The sequence below is a fragment of the Schistocerca nitens genome, chromosome 3 (genome assembly GCF_023898315.1).
Source record: "Schistocerca nitens isolate TAMUIC-IGC-003100 chromosome 3, iqSchNite1.1, whole genome shotgun sequence".
Lineage (NCBI taxonomy): Eukaryota > Metazoa > Arthropoda > Insecta > Orthoptera > Acrididae > Schistocerca > Schistocerca nitens.
This window is the reverse complement of record NC_064616.1, coordinates 271,991,579-272,016,521: the sequence shown is the minus strand read 5'-3', so window position 1 is coordinate 272,016,521 and position 24,943 is coordinate 271,991,579. Positions and strand designations below refer to the sequence as shown.

General features: G+C 34.5%; 1 protein-coding gene across 5 annotated transcripts in view; it reads left to right on the top strand.

Annotated features, from left to right (window-relative positions):
* Positions 1-13,852, top strand: part of LOC126248238 (transcription factor 12) — a 762,281-nt gene extending 748,429 nt beyond the window's left edge. For all 5 annotated transcript variants that reach the window (XM_049949075.1, XM_049949076.1, XM_049949077.1 and 2 more), the window contains 2 exons: positions 2,261-2,397; positions 3,160-13,852. In XM_049949075.1, the coding sequence (XP_049805032.1) occupies positions 2,261-2,397; positions 3,160-3,198 (176 nt within the window). In that variant the 3' untranslated portion in view covers positions 3,199-13,852. The remainder of the gene's footprint in view (positions 1-2,260; positions 2,398-3,159) is intronic.
* Positions 13,853-24,943: the final 11,091 nt, after the last annotated feature.

The following is a 24,943-nucleotide window of genomic DNA, read 5'->3' as shown; positions in this document are numbered from 1 at the left end:
TATGTTCCTCAGGTTCCAGTTTATTTGTTAAATACAACAGATTCATGACCCACTTCAAAGTGAATCTCTCTACACTCTTCTTTTGGATTAAATTTACTGCCCACCCCCATATTCTTCAAGAAAATCTTCCTTAAATATTTTTAGTGTATTGTACTGCTCTGTAGCTGTCACTCATCCTATTCTGGCTTCACCCAAAAATTTTGACACAATGAAAGTGATTGTTTGATCACTCCATAATGTATGCAACGCATTTTCAAAATCATTTCATTGTTCTTTTGGATCTAAATTTCCAGACAGATCAAAAGTAAAAATTTTCCTTTTGTAATGTAAGCTACTTCAGATGATTTAGTCACCAAATTACATTCCACACTGTTAGTGCCAATTCCGATGTTGTTTTCTATGTTACACAATCTGTTATGATGCTTATGCAGTTTACTTTCTACAGTCTCACTATGCTTAGTGAGCTGAGTCTACTGTTTCACCATTGTCACACATATCCTTTACAGATTTTAAACAGTTTTAACTTTCAGTATTACTCTTAGTATGCAACAAAATATATTCATTTTCACAAATAAATTCAACTGCAGCAACTTTGTGCCAGACTTTATGCAGATTTTCTTTTACCTGATCTATCCTTTATTGCTTCCAATAGTCATCCTCCTAATTACCTACCTTAACTTACTTTTCACACTTTCTGTGGATTGTTTATGTTATCTGTCAACTTGCCTTCACAGTAGCTTGAAAAGTATAGATGTAGATGTACACAATATGTAGAGTTACAAATACTGGATGGTGATTTTAAACTGGTAATGGTTACTGCTGAGTCCACACAGGTTGGCATGTTTTTGTTTCTGACAAGCTCATACCTCAATTTTGCAATAATTACATGAACTTTTCAAGCAGTTAGTTCTGCATTCCAGTAACACTGTCCAGCAACTCATTTCTGCAAGTTCGTAACAGCAGGTGCAGTGTTGTCTGCCAGAAACAAACTAAATTCTTCATGTATTTAAATGAAAAAATGGGTGAGAAGTTATCATTTTAATTTTACCTTTTTGTTTGCATCCTGCTTTGTGAAAATTGTACATAATGTTGATGCTGCATGGCAGGTAGTGTGAGCCCAGTATCTTAGGTGCATAATACTTTATGGAGGGTATTAATGATATTTTTAAAGATGGACTGTTGCTGACGCACAATCGTCACTTTAAGAAGAAAACGTTGAGTCATCTTCTCCACCGGACCTCTCACAATCCGATTCACTTTCTGCAAATCCTGCAAATTCATCTTCACTTTCACTACTTATCATATTATTGCCTAAATCACTCGTATCGAACTACAACTTCTTACTTGAAGACGCCGTGCTGCCGCGAAATACTCAGTAAATAAACAACACCAGAGAAGTTTATTTTACTCGAAATATCGCACTGACAATCGAAAAGATCGATATGCTGTGCTTTCGACCTTCCTTCTGCGTCTTGGCTAGGAAATACTAACAGCTTTGCCTTCAAGTGCGGAAAAAATGAATGAGAAGGGCATCACGATCAGATCGTTACTGGCATTTTTTGCCGAAAATCTGGATCACGATCAGATTGTATTTGGCAGTAAAAGGGTTAAACAGTGAAATGTCAGTTGGTACAGCACTGTCTATGAAATATAGAGAGAGATCTGACTGCAGCTGCTGACCAATGTATGGATTTCAGTTGTTATGAAGGTTTAAATCAGCTTCTCATAAACGTATAGTGTACCAGGAAGAGTTATTAGCTGTATTCTAATCTGTATGCATCGGTCTTTAGTGTTATCCTTTTTACTGGGGTCCATGAAATCAAAATGAAGTCAGTTTTAATGACTGACAGACTGCAAAAGCAAGGTGCTTATTTCTAGATGCTCTTTCTTCTGTTAATGGAGAATATCAGGGTAAAAGCCAAAGTTGGAGTCTCTGTATTAGGAGAAATCACCTGTTTTATCGGAATGTGTGGATGACTGGCTAGTGTCCAATGAAATTAAACTGTGAAGAGTTGACTTTATTGTTTGCTAAGGCAGAGTAAATTAAAATATTATTAAGAGTTTCATTTTTATCCTGGCCTTCCCTGTGCAACAATTTTGTTATGTTTTACTAACAGTTGTCATTTAATTAATTTTAAATAGTGTAAAGCAGTAGCCATTTTCCTGGTAACAGTGGTAATGTTTGTTTGGCTTTACCATTAATAAGTGAATATGCTCCAGAAAATGAGATTTAGCACTTATAGCATTTAATTTTGTACAGAACGAAATCTGAATCCCAAGGCTGCATGTCTGAAAAGAAGAGAAGAAGAAAAGGCTGAGGATGGGCCCAAGCTGTCGAGTCACCATTTGGGTCATCCCGGACCCCATTTAACGCAGACGTCATTCCCTACTATGCCTGTAAGTACAGACCCGTGTTTTTAAGTATTTAAGTCTTTTCTTGACTGAAAACTTAAAACAGTTTAACAGAACTGGTCATATTATTTTTCTCATATTCTGTTAGCAGTGCCAGACAGAGATATAGGAACAGTTGAAATCCTATGTAGATTACGTGGTTAGAATAATGATTGTCTTTCTTCCCCCACCTGACATCACCCTGAGTCTTACTCAGCATGTTCATTTTCTGTTCACCTTACCAGTTTTGAGAACTTATGCAGTACACTTAATAAGTTACACATGAAGATATAGTGTCTCTAGCCTTTCATCTGTGGAAATACTAGTGCTGTAGGCAGCTCTACAACTCATCCATGATACTACTAACAGAGTCTTGAATGACAACACAGTCACATGTATTACTGGTTGCCCCTTTCCACATTCCATTCACCCTTTCTCCCACTTAATGCTACTCTATTCTTGTGGTCATAGAGAAACAATTTTTAAAAAAATCATTTCACGTTTATTTTTCTCTTTTAGGCAGCATTCCACTTGTCTTTTTCTATTCTTCTCCCTTGCTCTGTCATCAGCTCTTTGTGACATAATGTAGTGCTCATTGCACTATCTGCATTATGCTGCTTTTCCAGTATTATAATCTTCTGTTCATTAAACACATCATGGAATTTCCACTTCCATAAGTTATCAGCTGTAAAGACGTTCCTAATATATATTTTGTGTGTGTGTGTGTGTGAATAATTATGATACTAACAGTTATACATATTATTTCAGGGCCCACCTCTACCACACAACCCAACCCAGCCGCAGTAGCAGAGGTGGATGCTGAAGGGTTTGCACTATGATTTTGGTTGAAGCACATCTCTTTCACAAGTTATGATATGTGAATTTTTTCTGAAGCTGTCAGAGTGAGATGGTGCTCAGTCTTTGTGAATTACGTGTGCAAACTGAAAAAGCTTCATGTTTAGTTTAATAAATGTGAAGTAATATGTGCGCAACTATCACAGAAATATACTGTATTAACCTCCATATCATTGGTTGGAAGACAGCTAAAATCGTTTATTGAACCTGAAAAAGAGTAGTAGTTTTTAAAAGACTTTGTGATGGTCCTAATTAAAGAAAAGAGAAGACTTTTGAAGACTTAAGACACTATGAGCAGTAACCTGCAGTTGCAGAGCAGTGCTTTGCATGCTTTATTTTTTAAGAAAAGTGATGGATGACATGCATCTCTATGTTTGTATGTGTATGTAAAGCATACAGCCAAACATCCTTTTGTGGATGTAGGTACCCCGAGTGAAAGCAGTTATATTAAGGCCAGTAAGCAAGTCGTAGCAAGACCAGAACATTTTCCATCAGGCATGTAACATTTGTTATGTACCAGTAATTATGACCAAACACATGAGATTTGTTTGCCTATATATTTTTTTTTATTTTTTCCATTACATGAATAATTGCTGATATGCTAGTACTTGTTCAGTATGATGAACATTCACAGTGCAACATAGGGCCCAGACAGATGTAGACAGCTTTGCCTTATCGGTAAATATACAGTTGTAGACATAGAGCAGAGCGTGAACATGTGTGTGCTAAAATTTTGTTACATATAAAATACACTGAAGTAGTGATATTTATGAATTAAATAGTTTTATTCTTTTTGACTAAGTTAAATATTGTGCATTACTTTTGCTAAATAGTATTATTATTATTATTATTATATTACTATTACTATTATTATTATTATTATTATTATTATTGTATCATCACTGTTATCATAGCAGAAGTGTCAACCTTTCTTTATATGAATCGGAAGTTCACCAGAGTGTGTTGCTACAAAATACATAATGCAACAAATGTCTACTTCTCGGTGACAGTATTTTCTTTTAAAATTTTGTTCTTAAAAGATGTGGAATTTGTACACTTTTGTGGGTAGTGCAGAATTTTGGTAATGTCAGCATGTATAGGAGAAGTAGTAATACAGAGATTACTCATCAGAGTTGTGAACAGAAACAGCCAGTCCTCATCACTAGTGCCATACTGTGGAAAACTTCCTGTGGAGTTACATTGAAAGTATTTTTATGTATAACTTCTGTACAGGATATGCTCGTTTTATGATGATATGCAATTTCTTTTATGGACTTGGGAGACTTAATATCCACCATTTTTTTAATTATGTAAGTCATTTAATACTCATATTTTTTATGAACTAAGAGTTTTAAAGCAGTGATGATGATTACTTCTTTTTCTTCCTGTTTGTCTATTCTTTCTTTCTTTCTTTCTTTTTTTTGTGTATCAGGACTGCTGTATAAATTTTTTCACTCGTCTAATTTTTTAATGATTTTAAACTGTAGTACTTGTGATTAGATGAATGAATTTTACAGCAGTGCGACCTGTTTGCTGAATGTTTGAGCAGTGGCCATATTTGCAGTGGAGAAGTTCATTAGTTGCTATTTATGGCAGAGCACAGCAGGGACAGAGACTTCAAAGTCTGTACCAATGTTATAAAACTGAAACAGATCCTCACAAGCAATGTCTGGAGCCAAAGGAACGTGGCAACTGAAGTACATTCTTCTGTAATGTGGGCTGTGGATATGCTGACCATGTCCCTCCTATAGTAGTGGCTAAATTAAGTAAATAAATGTTGTAGTAGAGAGTAGAAAAGAGCCAGGAAGTATGTGCCATATGTCCAGTGCCAGGGACAGTCTGAATGAAAACTAAGTTGGATTGTGGATGATATACATGCTAGTCCAACATAAGTGGTGACAAAGGCTGGATGCTGGATAAGACTTCCGATTATTGTTCCTAAAATCATGACCCTTTCATTCAGAATGTGTTATGTGTTGTCTCTGCATGTCAAGTAAAATCTGCACAATGATAGAAAATTATTATGATATATTTTTCTTATCTTTTTAGGTTAATTAGGCAACAATGTATAAAGAGAAAATTGTAAAGTTGGACATTTACTATCAAAGCCATTGGGAGTAGATGGAATACAGTGTATGCTGGAGGAATATCATATGCCACAGAATGCTTAAAAAGTTCATATATAATACAAAAAATAGGAACTGAATATTAAAAAGCCACACTCCTTAAAAATGAATATGATAATAGAGGCTACAGATCTGCTCAGCAACAGATCTGCTCAGAAAGGAATCTGAACCTTGAGCTTTGGGAAGCAAATCCTCTTCCACAGGAAAAGGAAGTAAGTTTGAGACATTGACTACAGTATACAGAAGATTCATCCGCTCAAGGGTGAGGTACAAGGGTCATATAGTAACCCTAGGAAGACCAGAAAGAATGCAGGTGATAGCAAGAAGGTCCTCATTGTTGTTGTTGAAATTTGACTTGTTCTTACCTGTACATTTTGTGTTAACTTATTCATGCCTTTGTCACAATCTTACTTCTACATCTTCATTATTTCATCTGTGTACCTCAAAAGTAAAGAAGTTTCATTTTCCAAAGCTCAAGATTTGATAAAGTAGATACCGGCATTAGTAAGTAGAAGTTCTGTGAAGACTATTTTTCTGTTGTAACTGAAATAACTGAGTTGCATATTGGGATGGGACCCTTGTGTTTTTTATTCTACATAATCAGTCTGATATGTAATTTGGTTTTGGAAACCTGCAGATTGGTATGAAATCAGATCTCCAACATGTTCTTAACATGTTTTGCAAGTTTTTTAATTTTTTATTTTTGTATTTAATTGTTCCCTCTATAATTAGCTTCATATTGGGTGATTATGGCTCTTTATTATTTGTTTATCGTAGAATCTCTCTTCCGTAACTCACTGGCAACAGTTGAAATTAGAAGCAAAACGTGCAGTATGTCAGTGATATTTTGTTTACTCTTTCAATAGCTAACACCATGGAAACACTGACATCTGTAGCAAACTTCAACAGGAAGGTCTCTGAAATGTCTCTTTCCACTCAGCCTAAATGAGAGGAATTGTTTCTCATGTTACAGTATCATTTTCTTTAACTGATTCCTGTCATTCTTCTCCTTCAGGTTTCTCATCACAACTGAATCTGCACTCATGCACCATTTCTGCAGATACATTTGTTTATTTTCCTAAATTCGTAATTCCATCCAAGAGTTTCAATATCCTTTTCCTCATTACAGTTATCAGCTCAAGAGTCTCTCTCTCTCTCTCTCTCTCTCTCTCTCTCTCTGTGTGTGTGTGTGTGTGTGTGTGTGTGTGTGTGTGTGTGTTTGGCAGGTGGGCATGCGCATGACCTCTTGAGGACATGCAATCCTGTGTATAATTGTGTAATTATTGTAATTTAGTTTACTACGACATTTCAGGGTTTGTGTAAAACTTGCAAAGCTCTGCTTCATTATCATGGGTGGAGAAAGGAAGTGGCCATCCAGATCCATTAGGACATAGGTCATTTAAGTGGCGCCTGTGGCACAATACTTAAGCCAGTGCTTGACTCATGGGAACAGATGATTGCTGAATTACAGAAATAAAAGTGAGGATGAACAGAAAATGAGGAAGACTTTTAGTTGTTGCATTTAGCAATTTGTAGCTCAAACTCGATGGTCATGTACTCTACTTTCCTTAAATGTATTCATATGGAAGATACACCATGTCACTACTGCATCACAGAAGGCTGGTTGTATTGTAATCTACCAGATACATTGTTGCTTAGCACTTGGAATAATTTTGTCACAAATCTTTAATTGAAAGTTTTGTAAATGATTGTATAGTTTTTGAGTTGTACTCCAATTTTACAATGACACATGGGAAATGTACTTACCTGAAATTTAAACCTCTCACTGTCTTTATACCATTCATTACCAATAAGAAAGTGATTAATGTACATACATGTTAGGGGTTCGAAAATCCTTTGTGTTTTATGATGTAGAGTATGATTTAAATGAAGAGGTTGGTCAATGGAAAAAAATCGAAATTTATCTTAGTGTGATTTCAATGTGTTAGTTGTAAACAAAGCAAGGACTGTGGGGATAATCAGATTGATTAACAATCATTGAAGTGTAATACCTATTAGTTTTGGAATTGAGATTACTGGTTCTATATATAACGTTTCTACTAAGATGAGGCTTGTTAATCCAGGAGCTTCAACACTTACGTAAGTTGTACTTTCTCCCTTTCTTGTTTGGGGGAACATTGGCATTGTAAACAGTTCTCCAATTTCCTGTATGGATATCTTTCAAGGCCTGTTACTTATTTACTGGCTCTTGTGCCATTTTTAGATTTCCCGGTGAGTAATTTTTCTTTATTTGAGTAGGCATTTAACTTTTTTAAATGTAATTTTATATTTTCTGTTCAGGTTGTGACTGGTACTTTAAAGGGAAGCAGTGACAGCAAATCAGAAATTTGTACATTTCTGACATAAAGTGGTTTACTTGATTTGACAGCAAGCTAGTAGTAATTTATTGTAAAGTGTGTTGCTTGCTGTAATATTCATGCAGTGACATTACATATGTCTTTGAGAGTAAAGCATGAAATATAGCATCAACACATGGGAGTAAAATATATTGTTTATGTGTTTTTCCTCATTTAAAACAAAAATTGTGAAAGCTCTACTGCAATATTTATTGTTTGTAATTGTGCAGTAAATGGATTGCTATTTGAAAATATCTTAATGACAGTTCTGACAGTGTTATTATCACCATCAGAATTTAGATATATCTTCCTATAAGGATAGCTGTGCATATTTTTTGCTTTTCTGGATTTCAGACCCATTACACAAAAGATACACTTCAAAATATGATAAATTGTTACTTTCGAGATAACATGAAATACCATTACTTAACCTTATGATTGTTCTGAATACAGATTTGTAAGAATGAAGTAAATATTTCTTAAAACATGTTTTTATAAATTAAATTTCTTTCAAACCCCAATGTGCATCTCAGTTTGTGACATGAAACTTGGAAGCCTGTGACCATTTTTAGCTCCTGGCAGATGCAATGTTTGTGTTGTCAAAATTTCATACACCAATTAACAAGAGAACCCGTATGAAAATACCTCTGATAAGAGTATTATTTCAACAGAAAAATGACATGGGCTGCATGGCTTGTGTAGCATGTTAACACATATTTTGAGCAATACTTTGCAACTTTCACAGAATTGATGGACGTTCAATTTGTGCAAGATACTAGCATATTTTATTTGTAGTTTCTTGTCAGTGATGTCTGACTACACAATTCATCACAAGAGATGCTCTTTGTTTGTATGGTGTTGCCTTAGACAGTTTGGCATGGCTGGTTATTTGTTTTTCTGTTCCTCAGTGGTGCTTATATATGCTCTAAATTATCCATTCCACATCATTATAGCATTCCAGAATACACACTGGTACATTACAGGGTTGTTCAATGTACCTTTTAGAGAGGCTATGACAGATCTCCATAATTATATGTATGAGCAGAAAGTGTTCAAGTATTAATTCATATTATCTTCAGTTTTATAGAAAAACGTGGAAGAATCCAGCACAAAAAGTTTGAAATGAAAGGTAGGGGGAGCTCCAGTTTCACAATTGGATGCACTGTTGTTGAATAGTTAGCAATTTTGTAATGGTACAATTGTACATGTGAAGTGTGATCAGATACTATCATTAAATTAGCAAGATATGTCAGTATTTACTGCTGCAAATAATCATACAGCATAATTCAATAAAAACATTCCTCCATGCACAGCCCATGAAAGGAATACTGTACAGCACAGTTAGAAAAAAATAGATCTGTTGTTTATTTTAGTGCATTACTTTCTAAAACCAGATAAACCTCTTCATATTCCATATGATAACATACAAACATTCTAAAATCTTGTAAAGTTACAACAAAATTATAATTTTTGTAAATGTTTTTGAGAGGTTGTTCTGCCCAGTCCTTAACCTTGATTACCGCATAAAGAAAAATGAATAAAGCAGAAAATAAATATTTAATTTTTTGATATTTTTGATGCCAATTCTTCATTTTACTAATCTGTTAAGATTGTTGAATATTACTTGGAGCTCCCTGAAGTTTTAAGAAAGCCGTTATGATGAAAATTTTCAATGTTTTGAAAGCAAATGAAAGTATTCACAGTATTCACATTTCTGGAACATATAGAATCTTTTCATACAACAGCCTGAAATTATCTGAAAAAAAAAAAAAGGTTTCTGTGCTTGAGAAAGAATTAAACCCACATTCTCTTGTAAATATAACTACTTCTTTTTCTCTCTCTGTCGAGTAGTGTGTACAGAAGCCCACATGTGACTTAAAAACCTCTTTAATATACTATGCAAATTATGCTGAACTCACTTTTCAATCATCAAATAAATTGGCACAACATATTTTGGTAGCATACTTCTATCCCTGATTGTCTACATGGACTTAGTTCCTTGTACATTTTTAGTTTAAGAAGCATGTTCCAGCTGCAATTATTACATAAATGTCAAACACCAAAAACTTAATATTTCAGAAAAATCTATGCCACAACAAATTATTTGAACAGAAGAAGAGGGTACTCTGCTGCCAAAACATGCCATGCCGATTGCTGTGCAAATAAAAAGTAATTGATGTAGAAAGACTGCTGTTTCAGAAAATTATGACATTGCTTAATGCTGCATGATTATTTGCCAATACTGGGAAAGGTAGCCTGTCATCAAAGAAGTTTGATCATTTCATCCAGTAATTTGATACAATATTGAAGAATCTGGTTAGTGCCCGGCCATTTCCTGTTTGAATTTTTAATTTTCATTCTTCTTCTGCTATTTTAATTCTGTTGTAAATTAATAAATATAATCTACCAAGTCAATTATAACTTGTGCAGACTTTTTCTTAAAACATTGTGAGACTGAAATAATTTTCATGTGTTTGAAAATAACTTTAAATTCATGTAAATTTTACTGTTAGTGGAGTTCATGAAACTGTTTACTGATTACGGAAATTAAAGAGTCTTAACTTGGAGATGTTTGCTAACTGAGAAAGTATATTTACTTTTTGTGGAACAAAGAAATAAAAATATCCAGTACTGTTATACAATGAAGTGTTGAGAGTATTACTGACAAACTGATATGAGAGACAGCACATGACATATTTGTTGTAGGTACTTTCATTGCATCTTTGTAGAAAAATATTAGAGCAAATTAGAGAGAGAAGTTTTTCTCTCACTATATTGCAGTTGAGTTAACAGCTGCATGTAGTTCAGAAATTTGAATCCACTGGCTGCATAACAGAAATAAGTATATGATGGTGTGCATGCACTGCTGAATATTCCTCTTCCCCCCATCCCCGTATTTTAATATTCCAAACATTATTCTTTCTCATATAAAGGTATTAAAACAAACTTTATCCTTTTTTAATTTTATTTATTCAGAAGGTGATTTTCACTATCAGAAGCTCAGATAATAAACAGCTATTTTGATGTTTGTATTAGTTCAGCTTCTGACAATGTCTCTCTGACATTCATTTGGCGACTACAAAATTAAGTCATCCATTGCAGTTTGATGTGTGCTCACGAGTCATACATTTGTGAAAATATATTCCGAGGAGTAGTGTAAGATCATTACATGACTGAGTGTCAGCACAAGGTGAATTTGTGCATTTATATGTAGGTTATTTTCCAGTTTTATTTTTATGTGTGTAATTTTTGTAATGTAAGCTAGAACAAGTTTAGTTGTTGTTTACAGACTTTTGTTGGTACCAGGGGCAATGAGTTTGACACTGCCGATTGTTTAATGTATGTTTCAAAAATACCGTGTATTGTATTCCAGATGAAATCTGCGGTGTATCCTGAAAGGATTTTACTGCAGTGAAATCTCAGTGATTGGTTGATTTATCTGTAATTTCTTTCACTACATTGGAATGTGGAATTCAGAAAATTGATTACAAAAATAAACCATATCCATTTTATTTGCATTTAGAGACTTGTGAACATTTTCAGATAGAAGAAATGTGTGGGTGTTTTTTTTTTTAATGCAGATATGTTACAGTGCTTATCTGCTTATTTTCCATCTTCTTATGTAAAAAAAAAAGTTTGGACTGTATATTTTGAAGTATTTTATTTTCTCTCTGACAAAAATGTTTGCTGTACCTCAGTTTTGGTCATACTGAATGAAACATCGCAGGGCCAAAATAATTCTCATAATCAGCACACACTGTATAAATGCAACTTTACTGCAGAAACTAAGGGACTGACAAAATAATTAAGTAAACTATTCATTTTGCACATGTTTGTGTGTTTTTTTCTAATCTGCATAAAATAGCACCCAGTCCAGTACTGTCATAAGAACACCAATGCAGTTTAGTAATCCAGATTTTTGTTTAAAAAAGCTACATTTTTGCATCACTATTCTATGTAATAGAATACCAAATTTATGTTACTATATTTTTAAGTGCATTCAAAATGTGCTGCTGTATATTTGCTGTTGTTATTTAGGGCATATTTATGTAACATAGCTGTAACTGCTGTAATTGGTGCATTTTATAACACTATTGGTATTCTAGGAAAGTTACAATACTGTAATTATTCCATCTAGACTACAAATTTTTAAATATTTTATATGACAATATTTTAAGCCAGTCCCTGAATGTGATAGCTTTATGAGATTTCACTGTATTGTAAACATTAAGTACTTCACTCCAGCAAATGGAAATGGTATGTAATATTATTCCATGACAATTTATAAGGTATTTATTTTGTTATTGTTACAGTGTAACCGTCTTTTATATATTCCTCCAGAAAAATGTAATCTCAGAAGTAAAATTATATTGTTAAATTACATTTTTCAGTGTATCATTAATGTAAAGAGCATATAATTTTTGTAACTTAAATTTTATCAAAATATTTTATTTAGATAATTGCTGGTACAAAATATGATGGAGTTCAAGTTAAATATATTAATGAATTTTGTGACATAGCGATGAACAGTAAGTGGGGTCATGTATCTAAGACCATGTTGACATAAAATTATGTTTCGCTTAACTACTAAACAAATTTGGTAAATTTACTAACAGATGGGAGTTCATGCATGAAGCTCAACCAGATATTTTCAGTGTATACAAAGTTTTGTAGTCAACAAAAAAGATTGGTAAAATATACAAAATACATTAATGTAGATAAAGGAAAAAGGCATTTAATTTATACTTAAAGAGGAAGTGGATGTTAATACATTCATGCTGTGTTTAAAAAGTTTGCGGATGTGAAAATAAAAGTACCTGTTTTAATACCTTTACTCAGAAAGTTGTTTTCAACAGGCAATATATACTGATAATTCTTAGCACATGAAATCAGCACACTTTACTTCAACCAAGAAAATCTGAACAATTTAGGTATTTTATATTTGCCCAAATGGATCTCAAAGGTGCTGAAAACTGATTTCGAACTCACTCATTTTGTGTGTGAATGAATCTCTTGAAGCCTTTCATAATGTAAAAGTTCAGTAAAACTTCTTTTCTCAAAAAGAATTCTTGGATTAAGTCATTGCAAAGCATACATGAAAAACTGATTAATTTATGTAGTTTAGATTTTTTGATGAATTTGTACGATATTGCAATGATTACTTCAACTATGCCAAAACTCTTCAGGATAATATTATCTCCAAAGTATCACTAAGTATTTATTAGAAAAACATCTCAGAAACTGTGTGGTGGTTTGATCATATTTTAGTTCAAAATTTATTTTGTTGATTTCTAAAACAAGTCCACTGAAATCACCTTGAGCTTCCCATTGCAAAGGATAAATCATTTGCAGCAAGCTTAACTATCAGTTTTATTTCTGTAACTTTGACAGTTTCTGAAATCTGTCACATAGAATATACACCACTCTACTTAAAGTTTTAGTATTCTCCCATTCTACTCTTTCTAAAGGATTCAGTTTAGTGAGGTTTGGAGACAAATCCAGCACTTGGTTCACCACATGGTATTTTACCAGATATCCACTCTGTTTGTGCTGGTACAGTCACATGTACCTACTGCAGTAATACTGGCCATATATTCATAAAAAGTGATACAATTGTTTTCACATTTAAGTTTATTGAAAGCATCGGCATATTTGAATATACTGATTTAGTTCTTTCTGGAACTCAAAAAGGGAAGTGTGTGCTAAAATGTAGACATGTCATCATTATTTATGTAATTCTGTAGTATTCAGGACAGTTCACTGTAGTCTCAAGCAGCCACATTGCAAACTTGAAGGATGTTTAAGATCGACATATGTCACGTACATTACATTTGTTACATATTTGCAAAGTATAAGATTTCAGTTGCTTAGATGACCTTTTTATTTCAGCTGGTCCCTCACAACAAACTTTTACTAAAAAATAACAGCATATGTGTCCAAAAAATGTATGCACAAGATCTCCATGTAGCACAGGACTGCGTAGGAAATGATTCTACATTGGAATAACAATTTTATTGGTGTGTGCTTATATGTGTACATTCCACAGAACTCATTCATGTGAAAAGGATTATTTTGAAAACATAATATGTAAATCTATTTGAAATAAAATTGAGAAAAGTTTAATACATTGTTGATCTTTGGATATTCACTTGCAGAAGCAATAACCCTCAAGAAACTTTTTCAGTTTCCCTGCATATATGGCAGAAATGATATTTCCAGATATGTAGTTATTACATTGTTTATCTCTCTCTCTCTCTCTCTCTCTCTCTCTCTCTCTCTCTCTCTCTTGCTCTCTCTCTTGCTCTCTCTGTGTGCATGTATTCTGAGGAGCACTGTTGTTAAACTGTGACAGGACAATCTAAGAAACTACAGTTGTTTTAATTGTGAGCTGTTCACTCTATACTTTTTCTGCTAAATTAATACACTTTTACAAAAAGCATAAAAATCACACAAAGAAGCAATTAATTATATGACTTTGGAATTTGTTATCAGGCAGATTTTGGCCCTTATACTGGAGCAGTTCATAGGTTGTGTATGTTTGTTATAAGAGTACCACACACATTTTGTATTCTTCCAGAAAAGTGAACACTTAACAGCAAGAATAGGCTACTCTACACCACTGGAAAAAAAATTCCTTAAAATAATTCTTGGATCACATCTCGGCTCTCACATGCCCTTTATCTAAAGTGTCCCTATATGATGGTACTACAAATCTTTGTGTGTTAATGGAAAGAACTTTTTTGTAGATGGCTCACATTTCAGAAAACCATTGTTCACACATTACTAGGCTATGGCCGCATAGTGTACAGATCAGCAAGCCCTTTCTACTTAAAGACATTGGCCAACATGTGGAGTGGGATGGTCCACAGGGTCGTACCAAACCAGTCTCAGTATGTAGTTGTTCAGAGGCTGGTGAGCCATGTCATGTCATCCAAAAGTTCTCCTCACACTGTGGCATGCAAAGTGAGATAAATGCCCAAATGTTCCATTTTTGGTACTGGACCTGAACACTCCACACAGTGGATGTTTAACAACTCCAAACAACTAAGCAATTTTCTGCCTGAGCAAAGGAATAACAAGAGGAGTGTGGTGTAACAGACATTCCTGTTCTTAAACTGAGATGCAACATATATCATTTGTGGATGGTTGTCAGGTCCAGAAAAAACTTGAACTGCTCTTTTTTTTTTTTTTAAAAAAAAAAAAAAGCTTTTAACAGCATTTTACCTGAGTACTGCAAACATGCATCAATTTATACTGATGGGCTAAGCAAGGGGTTGTATCAAGAATTGTATTATTTTCCCTCATTGTATCCTTAAAACCTGCCTATCATGCTACTTTTCAGAGTACTGTGCAGAACTGTAGGTAACCAAGAAGACAATGGAGCAAATGACATTTCAAGGTAGGTGGGAGTATTTTGTCTGTTTAGTCTCACATAGTGCTGTGTATCCAGCAGATAAGTTGGCTCAATGGCGGAGATCACTGTCCTCCTAAAAAGGTAAATATTTGGACATGTTACAATAGAGGAAAATGAGGCAGTTGAGAGAGCAGTGAAGGAAGTGTGTTACTAAAACATTATGATTTATCTAACATCTCCCGCCCACAGGCTGTAGTGTCATTGGTAACAAGGGGGGGAGAAGATTGCAGGAAGTGACAAATGACAAGCAGCAGTAAATCAAGCCAACAGTCTGACCATGACACACTTCCTAGTCTCAAAGGAGGGATGAAGTGGTTCTCACTCTCCTTCAGTTCAGACACTTCCTAAAGACACTCTTTCAACAAGACAACCCTCAAAACTGCAGTCAAGCATCATCCACAGTGTGCCACTATAAGTGCTACATTGTTTGCAGCATGAGGTCAGTTATTTTCTTTGAAAGTGCACATGGCATATTATGCAAGCATAATGTGTGAGAGATTCTTGAGGAGTAGCCAAGTGGTCATGCATGCTAACTGACAATTCTCTGGCTTGGGTTTAATTCCCATTGCTAACATAATTTTCTTTTTTTAAATTTTATTTTATTTTATTCCTTGAAGCATTCAATGATTAATTATAAAATCATATATTTTTAAACAGTTCAATTTATGTACTTAAAATTAATATATTTAGTTTAGTTATGCTTAATATCCTTGTAAATTGAAAGGCTATTCATTGTGGTAAAAAAAACAAGTATACAAGGAAATTTAGAACAAAAGTGTTTTCTGTAGACGGACTGCTAAAGAAGCTCTTTCTCAGTATATCTTTGATGGAGAAAGTGTGATTTAAAGGGTTATGTAGATCTCCTCCAAATGTAAGTCTAACAACAGGAGCATGTGCGATTAGGCTCAATGATTTGGCTCAAACTCTGTGAGCAGAAGCAGGTGGACTCCCCTTTCAAGTTCCTAGAATATTTTGCCTAAGTGGAAAAAACAAAACTCTCTCTAAAGGTTTACACATAGAGTATGAGGGATTTTGAGCAGCAGTTCAGGTATTGGCATGGGAGGCCAATGGTAAAGAGTGTTGACTGGCAATTTGTTGGCTTGGGTTTGATTCCCACTGCTACCATAACATTTTTTTTTTTTTATTTTCTTTAATTCCTCACAATGTTAAATGATTAATTATAAAATTTAAATACATTTAAACAGTTCAATTTATACATATGAAATTAAAATATTCAGTTTAGTTACAATACTACCCTTGTAAGTCAATAGGCTGTAGGCCACCACATTGTAACACATTGGAAAAATTTTGGATGAACCGCCACTGACATTATTGAGTATTCACTTGCCACACCACACAGTTCTTTGCAGAATGGTATATTAAAATTATCCCTAAATATAGTGCATCATTACCCCAGATTCGACAGACAATTACTTGTCAGATGGGATATATGCCCTTGGATTATTGATAAACTTTCATTTATGCACTAGCCTCATTTTTATTACCATTATTACTTCTGACAAACTGAGGGTTATTCTCAACTGAAAAATAATTAAAGAGTGTTTCTTTATGTTTGTGTATATTCTTTCTCTGCACATTAGGAATGCTCTTGTATTTCCTTCTGCCTGTTACAACACACCGTATAATTATGTCTTATAGCAGTACTAGCATTTTTCTTGCTGCTTCACCTGCATATGAGTTCAACACATATACTGAATGCACCTCCCCCTTCTCATCTCTGTGTCCAACTTGTCCTCCCTCTGTCTGTCCATATCATCCTCCCACCTTCATCTGTCTATCTGCTCCACCCTCCTCTCTCTGTCTCTTCATCTCCTCCTCCCCCTCTCTTTGTCCATTTATCAATCCCCTCTTTCTGACCTATCTTTCTCCCACCTCCCTCTGACCATATCCTCCTCCCCCTCTCCTGTCCCATCTCTGTCTCTCTTCTTCCTTTGCCACATTCCAACTACCCCTCTACACTTTCCACCTGGCTCATGCATCTGTCCCTCATATCCTCTCTCTGTCCATTTCCATCTTCTCTCGCTCTCTCCATCCCCTCCTCTAGACATCCAACCTGTCCCCAGCCATGCTCATTGGCACCTGTACCCTTACAATACACTCCTGCAAGATGTCTGTCATGCAGGGTAGGCTACACATCAGGGACTTGAAACCCATTTGTTTACCCCTGACCTACAGGCTACCATGCGATGTGGGTTGATAAAGCAGGCTGATTTGACTCCAATATGACATAACTGTTCATGCAGGACAGTCTATATGTCAGGGCATGGAAAACTGTTTCTTGCACCTGACATGTAGGCTGCCCTGAAGAGCACATTGATTTGACAGACTGAAACTGTTCCCATGCAACATGCCTGTTGTGCAGCACAACCTGTATGTCATGGTCTCGCAAGGTCTGCTGTTTCTGTGCCAAATTTGGTTACAATTGATCTGGGGGTTCGGGAGATCCCCAATATACACACATGCATTCTGCTCTGTGTGTGTCTATATATATAAAAGATATGCCACACACCACTAAATTATTGAATAGAATCAATCTGTTATACAATCTATGAACACTTACTCATGTATCAATTCTGCATAATCTAGTCAGTCAAACAGTACAACACTTTTCTCATTTATATTAATGATTTTATGTTTAACCGTGGCTTTGCTTAGTGATAGTGCCTTAATGGTTATACAGTACCCAAATGTATTGGCTAATTTTTGCTATGTTGAGTAAAAAGAGGTATCACCGATTATGCTGTTTCCTTGGATTTGAAAACCAACAATTGAAAGACTCTTCCTTTACTTTAGCTACTGAATAAACCTTCGAATTTTGCGTTATATGTTTCAAACTAAGACTTATACTGCACTAAGAACATAGAAAATTAAGGATTTTGCTAACGATTATTTGAGGCTTTCATCTTTTATATTGCACTTTGCTTTTTTTAATTCTTTGTCTATACTATGTAGTATATTAGGAAATGTTATGCTGATAGACTTACTGTTGACATATGTAGATGTTAGTATGAGAATTGTTGTTCAGATTATAATAACTCTGCTGTTTAAACATACGAGAGTGATTGTGATGTTAGAAAAGTTCAGGAAACTATTACTTATATATCATACTTCTTGGGTACCACCACCATGTGTGATGAAATGAAGTTAATTGTACATATGTAGCATTTTAATTATTATATTTCTTATTCAAATGATATATCATTTACATTGTAATTATGGTTTGTGCAACTTTCCAGTACATTTTATCACACATCAGAATTCCTCTCAAATAATTTTTATGCTATGAGTTGTACAACTGTATTCATTATGAAACCAGTTAATAGGAAGACAGGGGATCGGAAAATGATTTTACAGTCATGATATAACTGTGGGCAAATTCGGACAGTATTGCTTATTTGCTCTTTGCCACTGCATAGAAACAAAGAGTTACTTATTTTAACGTCCTTGCGCCAGTTATTTTAAGCACAAGATAGCATTTATCGCTTTCCACAAATTTTATTTTACGTCAATTGTTTCCATACGTGAATAACTCATGAACAGTCTCAGTGTTAAAAATCCATGCATTATCGTAAAGTGGAAACTTTCTATTGTTGCACCGAGTGGGAAAATACTCTAACCATAATTGTTGACGTGCTCAGTAGCTAACAACATTGAGACAATTTCTGTACAAGTTTTCGAATTTCTCATGCAAGGTTATAAAATAACAATGGTTTTTGTAAAACTGTATAATGTGTGGGGTGATTTCGGACAATGCCAAGAATGTATAAGAGCAGGAGAGGTGTTACAGTACAGTGTAATTATGACACGGAACCTTTAGATAAAGCTGTTCATGATATTCAGAGTGGTAAATTATCATACAGAAAAGAGTGTGATTTGTATGGTATACCTAAATCAACCCTAAAAAATAAAGTGCAGGAAGTTCATCCAAAAAAAGGCTACCTTGATAAATCTGGCCGAAAAGAGAAGAAATTTCATAATAATTTGCCAGGAGAAGACTGGGTGCATGTATTTTTCAAACGACAGTCAGAAGATCTTTCCGTTTGCTTAAGCGAAAATATTAAACGAGCTTGTGCAGAAGTGAACAAAGAGACCGTGAAGATGTTTTTCTCCAATATCAAGGCAAAGCTGGAAAATCTCCCACCTAGCAACATGATCAACTATGAGGAAACCAACATGTCAGATGATCCAGGCAAGCAGCAGATAATTACGAAACGAAGGAGTAAGCATGCTGAAAAAGTGATGGACTCATCAAAATCTAGTGTCTCAATAAAGATGGCAGCTAGTGCTGATGGTAAACTGCTTCCTCCATACGTCCTTTACAAATCAGAGCATTTGTGGGACACGTGGCAAGAAGGTGGACCACAAGGAACCCATTTCAATAGGAACAAAAGTGGATGGTTTGATCTGCCAGTATTTGAAGACTGGTTCCTTACAATCGCTTTGCCCTACTTGAAGAGGCAAAATGGGCCAACAGTCATGATTGGAGACAACTTATCCAGTCACATGCCTTTACGTGTTATTGAAGAGTGTGAGCAGAACAATATTTCATTCATTCTCCTTCCCCTGTCCCCGATGAAGACACAATGCAAAAGGGATTTCAAATTTCGAGAATATTTCCCACACCAGTTGAGAAGAGAGGAATGTTCATTTTTCAAGAAGATGTGCTTTAGACTCGAAGACAATCATTTATTTAAAGTGTTTGCAACTTAATTTAGAATGATGAGTGAGAAAAATTATTTTGACCTTTTAGTTAAATTACTTTGTTTGTTTCTGTCTGTTTCTAATATTTCAGTTAAGAACTGTAAAAATTTTTTATTTACATTTTTGCAAAATAAAAACTTATCTGTAACATATAATTCATTATATCATTCCATGGGGTGACTTCAGCCACTTTATTTAACTGCCTCAGATAAATATACCTACACATACACTTTCTGGTTCTGGGATATTTTATTCGTTACACGTATACCCTACTACGTCCATAACAATCAATTGCATCTAACAATATATACAAAGGTTACAATCAAAGTAATGACAAAACCGTCTGAAATCACCCCGTTTGATGGTACATACATTTATCCTTGTTCTATAGATCATGAATACGACATTTCATAATGATGTGCAACATGTCACTTTAGCATAAGTTTTCTTTAGACAAATTAATTAATTAAATTATTATTATTTTTACTACTCCATATCTAAGATATCATCTATTGAGTAGAAGGAGTTGTCATTCAGAAATTCTTTTAATTTGCTTTTAAATGTTAGGTGTCTATCTGTCAGACTTTTAATACTATATGCCAAATGACCAAAGATTTTTGTGGCATCATAATTCACCCCTTTCTGTGCCAAAGTAATATTTAATCCAGAATAGTGAATATCATCCTTTATTCTAGTGTTGTAGCTCCGCACTTCACTGTTATTTTTTAATTGGGATGGGTTATTAATGACAAACTCCATAAGTGAATATATGTACTGCGCAGGTACTGTGAATGTCCCAAGTTCCTTAAATAAATGTTTGCAAAGTGATCTTGGGTGGGCTCCAGCTGTTACTCTGATTACATGCTTTTGTACAATGAATACTTTCTCTCTTAATGACGAATTGCCCCAAAATATGATGCCATATGAAAGCAGTGAATGAAAATAGGCATAGTAAGCTAATTTACTGATATTTTTATCACCAAAATTTGCAATAACTCTAGTAGCATAAGTAGCTGAACCTAACCGTTTCAGCAGATCATCGATGTGTTTCTTGCAATTCAATTTCTCATCAGTGCACCCACCCAGAAATTTTAAGTGTTCTGCCTTAGCAACAGACTTCCGTTCATAGTCTATATTTATCAATGGTGTTATGCCATTTACTGTACAGAATTGTATATACTGTGTTTTCACAAAACTTAGTGAGAGTCCATTTGCAGAGAACCACTGAATAATTTTCTGAAAGACATTTTTTTCAATTTCCTCAGCTGATTCTTGCTTCTTGGGTGTGATTTCTATACTTGTATCATCAGCAAAAAGAGCTAGCTTTGAATCTTCATGAATATAGAGTGGCAAGTCATTAATATATATTAAGAACAATAATGGACCCAAGACTGAACCCTGTGTGACACCATTCTTGATACCTCCCCAGTTAGAAGACTCTACCGATTTTTGCAGATTATCGGTACTGATCATTTCAAACTTCTGCATTCTTCCAGTTAAATATGAATTAAAGCATTTGTGCACTGTCCCACTCATACCACAACACTTAAGCTTATCTAGAAGAATTTCATGATTCACACAATCAAAAGGTTTGGCAGGTCACAAAATATTCCAATGGGTGATGTACAGTAATTCAATGTGTTTAATATGTGATCAGTGGAAGGATATAAAGCGTTTTTTGTTGAAAAGCCTTTCTGAAAACCAAATTGACATATTGTTAGTACTTCATTTTTAGAAATATGTGATGCTACTCTTGAATACATTACATTTTCAAGAATTTTGGATAAAGCTGTCAGAATGCAATGGTTTAACAATAGTGTATTTCAGTCTATCTGGAAAAATGCCCTGTTTCAGTGAGCTACTACATATGTGGCTGAGAATTCTACTTATTTGTTAGGAACAAGCTTTTAGTACTCTGTTGGAAATGCCATCAATTCCATGTGAGCTTTTACTTTTGAGTGAATTTATTATTTTCCAAATTTCAGTAGGAGAGTTGGGTTGAATTTCAATTTTATCAAATTGCATAGGTACTGCCTCTTCCATAAACTGCCTTGCAGTTTCTAGTGAATAGCTATATTCTATTTTCTCTGAAACATTTAAAAATGATTATTAAAAATGTTTTCTACATCTGACTTCTTGTTAACAAACTTTTCATGTGAGCTTTGATAGATATACAGTTTTCCTGTGCTCTCGGTTGCCCTGTTTTCCTTTTTACAATATTCCAAATTGTTTTAATTTCATTATTGGATGCGCTAATATCAGACATAATGCACATACTTCTGGTCTTTTTAATAACTTTTCTTAATACAGTGCAGTAGTTTTTATAATGTTTCACTGTTTCGGGATCATTACTCCTCCTAGCTATAAGATACTTTTCCCTTTTCTGTTTACAAGATGTTTTTATCCCTTTAGTAAGCCATGGCTTTTTAGATTTTTTTCTTACAATTATATTTAACTGTTTTCTTAGGGAAACTGTTTTCAAATATACTCATCAAGGTATCACGAATTAGGTTAAATTTTAAATTAGCATCATGTTCCCTGTACACCTCATCCCAGTCTAACTGTTGCAAGCTTTCCCTAAAATTTTGAATTGTTTAATTGTTAGTGGGATGCACTGTTTTGGAGGACTGTTTTTCCTTACTGTATGGAGCTATATCATATACTGTAACTAGCTGTGCATCATGATCAGACAGACCATTCTCAACAGGAAAAGTTGTTATTTGATTAAATTTATGTTGGTATATGAAAACATTATCTACCAGTTTGCTGCTTCCCTGTACCACCCGAGTAGAAAAATCAATAACTGATCTCAAATTGAAAGAACCAAGTAATAATTCAAGGTCAAGCTTTCTATCGGACCCTTTCAGAAAATCTACATTGAAATCCCCACAAACAATCATTCCCCTGGTAAAGCAGAAGTGTAGTCTAATGTAATGGAAGTAATTAATTATCATCCTAATTTAAACCTTAAGGTATTATTCACTAAGTATTAGAAAAGTAGGGAAGTTTTTTCTAAGGCAAGGACATTCAAAGTAAGTAATTGAAAACTTGACATATCCTCTCAAAATTTTGTTGAGGATATTATTATCCCAGTCAATGAGGACCAAAAAAATTTAAATTGGGGAATTAATTCATGTAGCCACAAATTTTTGTACTATCATAGGAAGGAGTGCTCCCTCAACAATTAATCCCCTTCATAACTCCTCTGTGTTACCACAGATGATGTGTCACTGATCTCATTTGTACTAAGATTGCAGTACATGTGAGGTGCCTATTTGCTTCCACTACCCTGAGTGGAATGCATAAGTTTCACAAATACAAGCAGACGGAATAACTTTACACTCACACTTTTTACCAGAACATACGCAAGCAGCCCAAAACTGCAACCCATACTGATTATCCTGTTGTCCATAATTATGGTCTTGCGTTGAGAAACTCCAGTCTTTCCAAAGTGGTGTTGAGTTCAACGAATGTCAGTCCATTCTCCCATCTTCAACCTCAGCATACAGCTCCAGTACAGTTCCACGAAACAATACAAAATGCCAAAATTTGTTTTGTAATAATTTTAAATAAATTTTATATAAAAATGTTTTCATACAATATTACAGTGTAAATACATGATATGTAATGTTTTGTTTTGATTTCGACTGTTTATTGATAACGCCCATGTTTACATTGAACAATGACAGTGGTTCATCAGTGTTTTTGTTTTGATCACAGTTGTAGCTACACACAATTGGGGTATTGCCCTTTGCACTCTTTTTAAGAGCTCTGTGCTTGCTTGCACCATCTGTTACTACTGACCTGCTTCGCTAATGACTCACACTGCTAGCTGGCATTTCTTGCTATGCTCTTTAAATCTTACCTATGGAGGCTTACAATTGCGATTCAAAGATACATCAAGAGAACCTTTTAGAATCTTGCTTCAGACTTAATGCACAAACACTCATTTATCAAATTGTTGCTTCATTTCTCAGTATGTGGTTTCATTCCTTCTACATTTGAGTGTCGTTGCTACAAAATGTTGTAGTGGAACTCTATTCCTGTAATGACTGTATTTTCTACTGACTTTCATATACAAACATTATATGACTTTGTAAAATGTTACAGCTAATTACCTTATTCTTACTTAGACTTTTATTTTACCTTCCTTTCATATTTAAAACCAGTGTGTGTTTTTTGCTCTCTGTACTTCATCTTATGTGGTGCTCTATTTAAACCTTATTTCTTACATTTATGTCTTTTATGAGATTTCCATGTCAGTGTTGTGTGTTACGTAGACAATATGTCTACTCCCTTGTACTTCATAAAATAGTTGGTGGAAACCACTTAATCCATACATACTACTTAATGGCTGACTTACACGTCACCTTATGCCTTTCCTCCCTCACTCTTCACAAATGATTGGCAGACTTTCCTGTTAATTAATAACAATACTTCACCTTTCTTTCTCTACATAAATCACTGGCCAGCTTTTCTGTTGCCTAGTAGTCATTACTCTCCATTTATCACAAACTTTTTTGGCAGGACTATTCCTCACCTATCAGCATATCATAATTCATTACATCGGAAACCACTTCACCATTTCAGTTCATATTAAAGAGTAGCAATATGTCTATTTTGACATAATCTGTACAGCATTTCAAGACAACATTTAGTCATTTTGATTTTTTGCCACCAGACTTTCTACTACTGTACACTGTCATATTCACTTACCTGGTTAAACATCATCCTCTTCTTCTGCAGTCATCAGCTTATTTTTATGCATTATTTCATCTGTGGTGTATATAATAGCCCTCATCTTGCCTTCCTATTCTTAAAATATTTTCAGACATAAGGGTTTTGTATCATTGTTGAAAATATTTAAAATTTGTTTCTCTACATACTTTAATATATATTATTTGTTATGTGCATTAATAGTGTCCTAGTGTCTTGTTGTAACTTTATATTGTGTTCTCTTGCTGGTGTATCTGTAATGCTATACTTTGTATACTCAGGCCTGTCCACATAATTCCACTATATGTCTGTTTTCTTCTTTGTTGTCACATGCTGTGTAAAAAAATTTGCTCATCTTAACC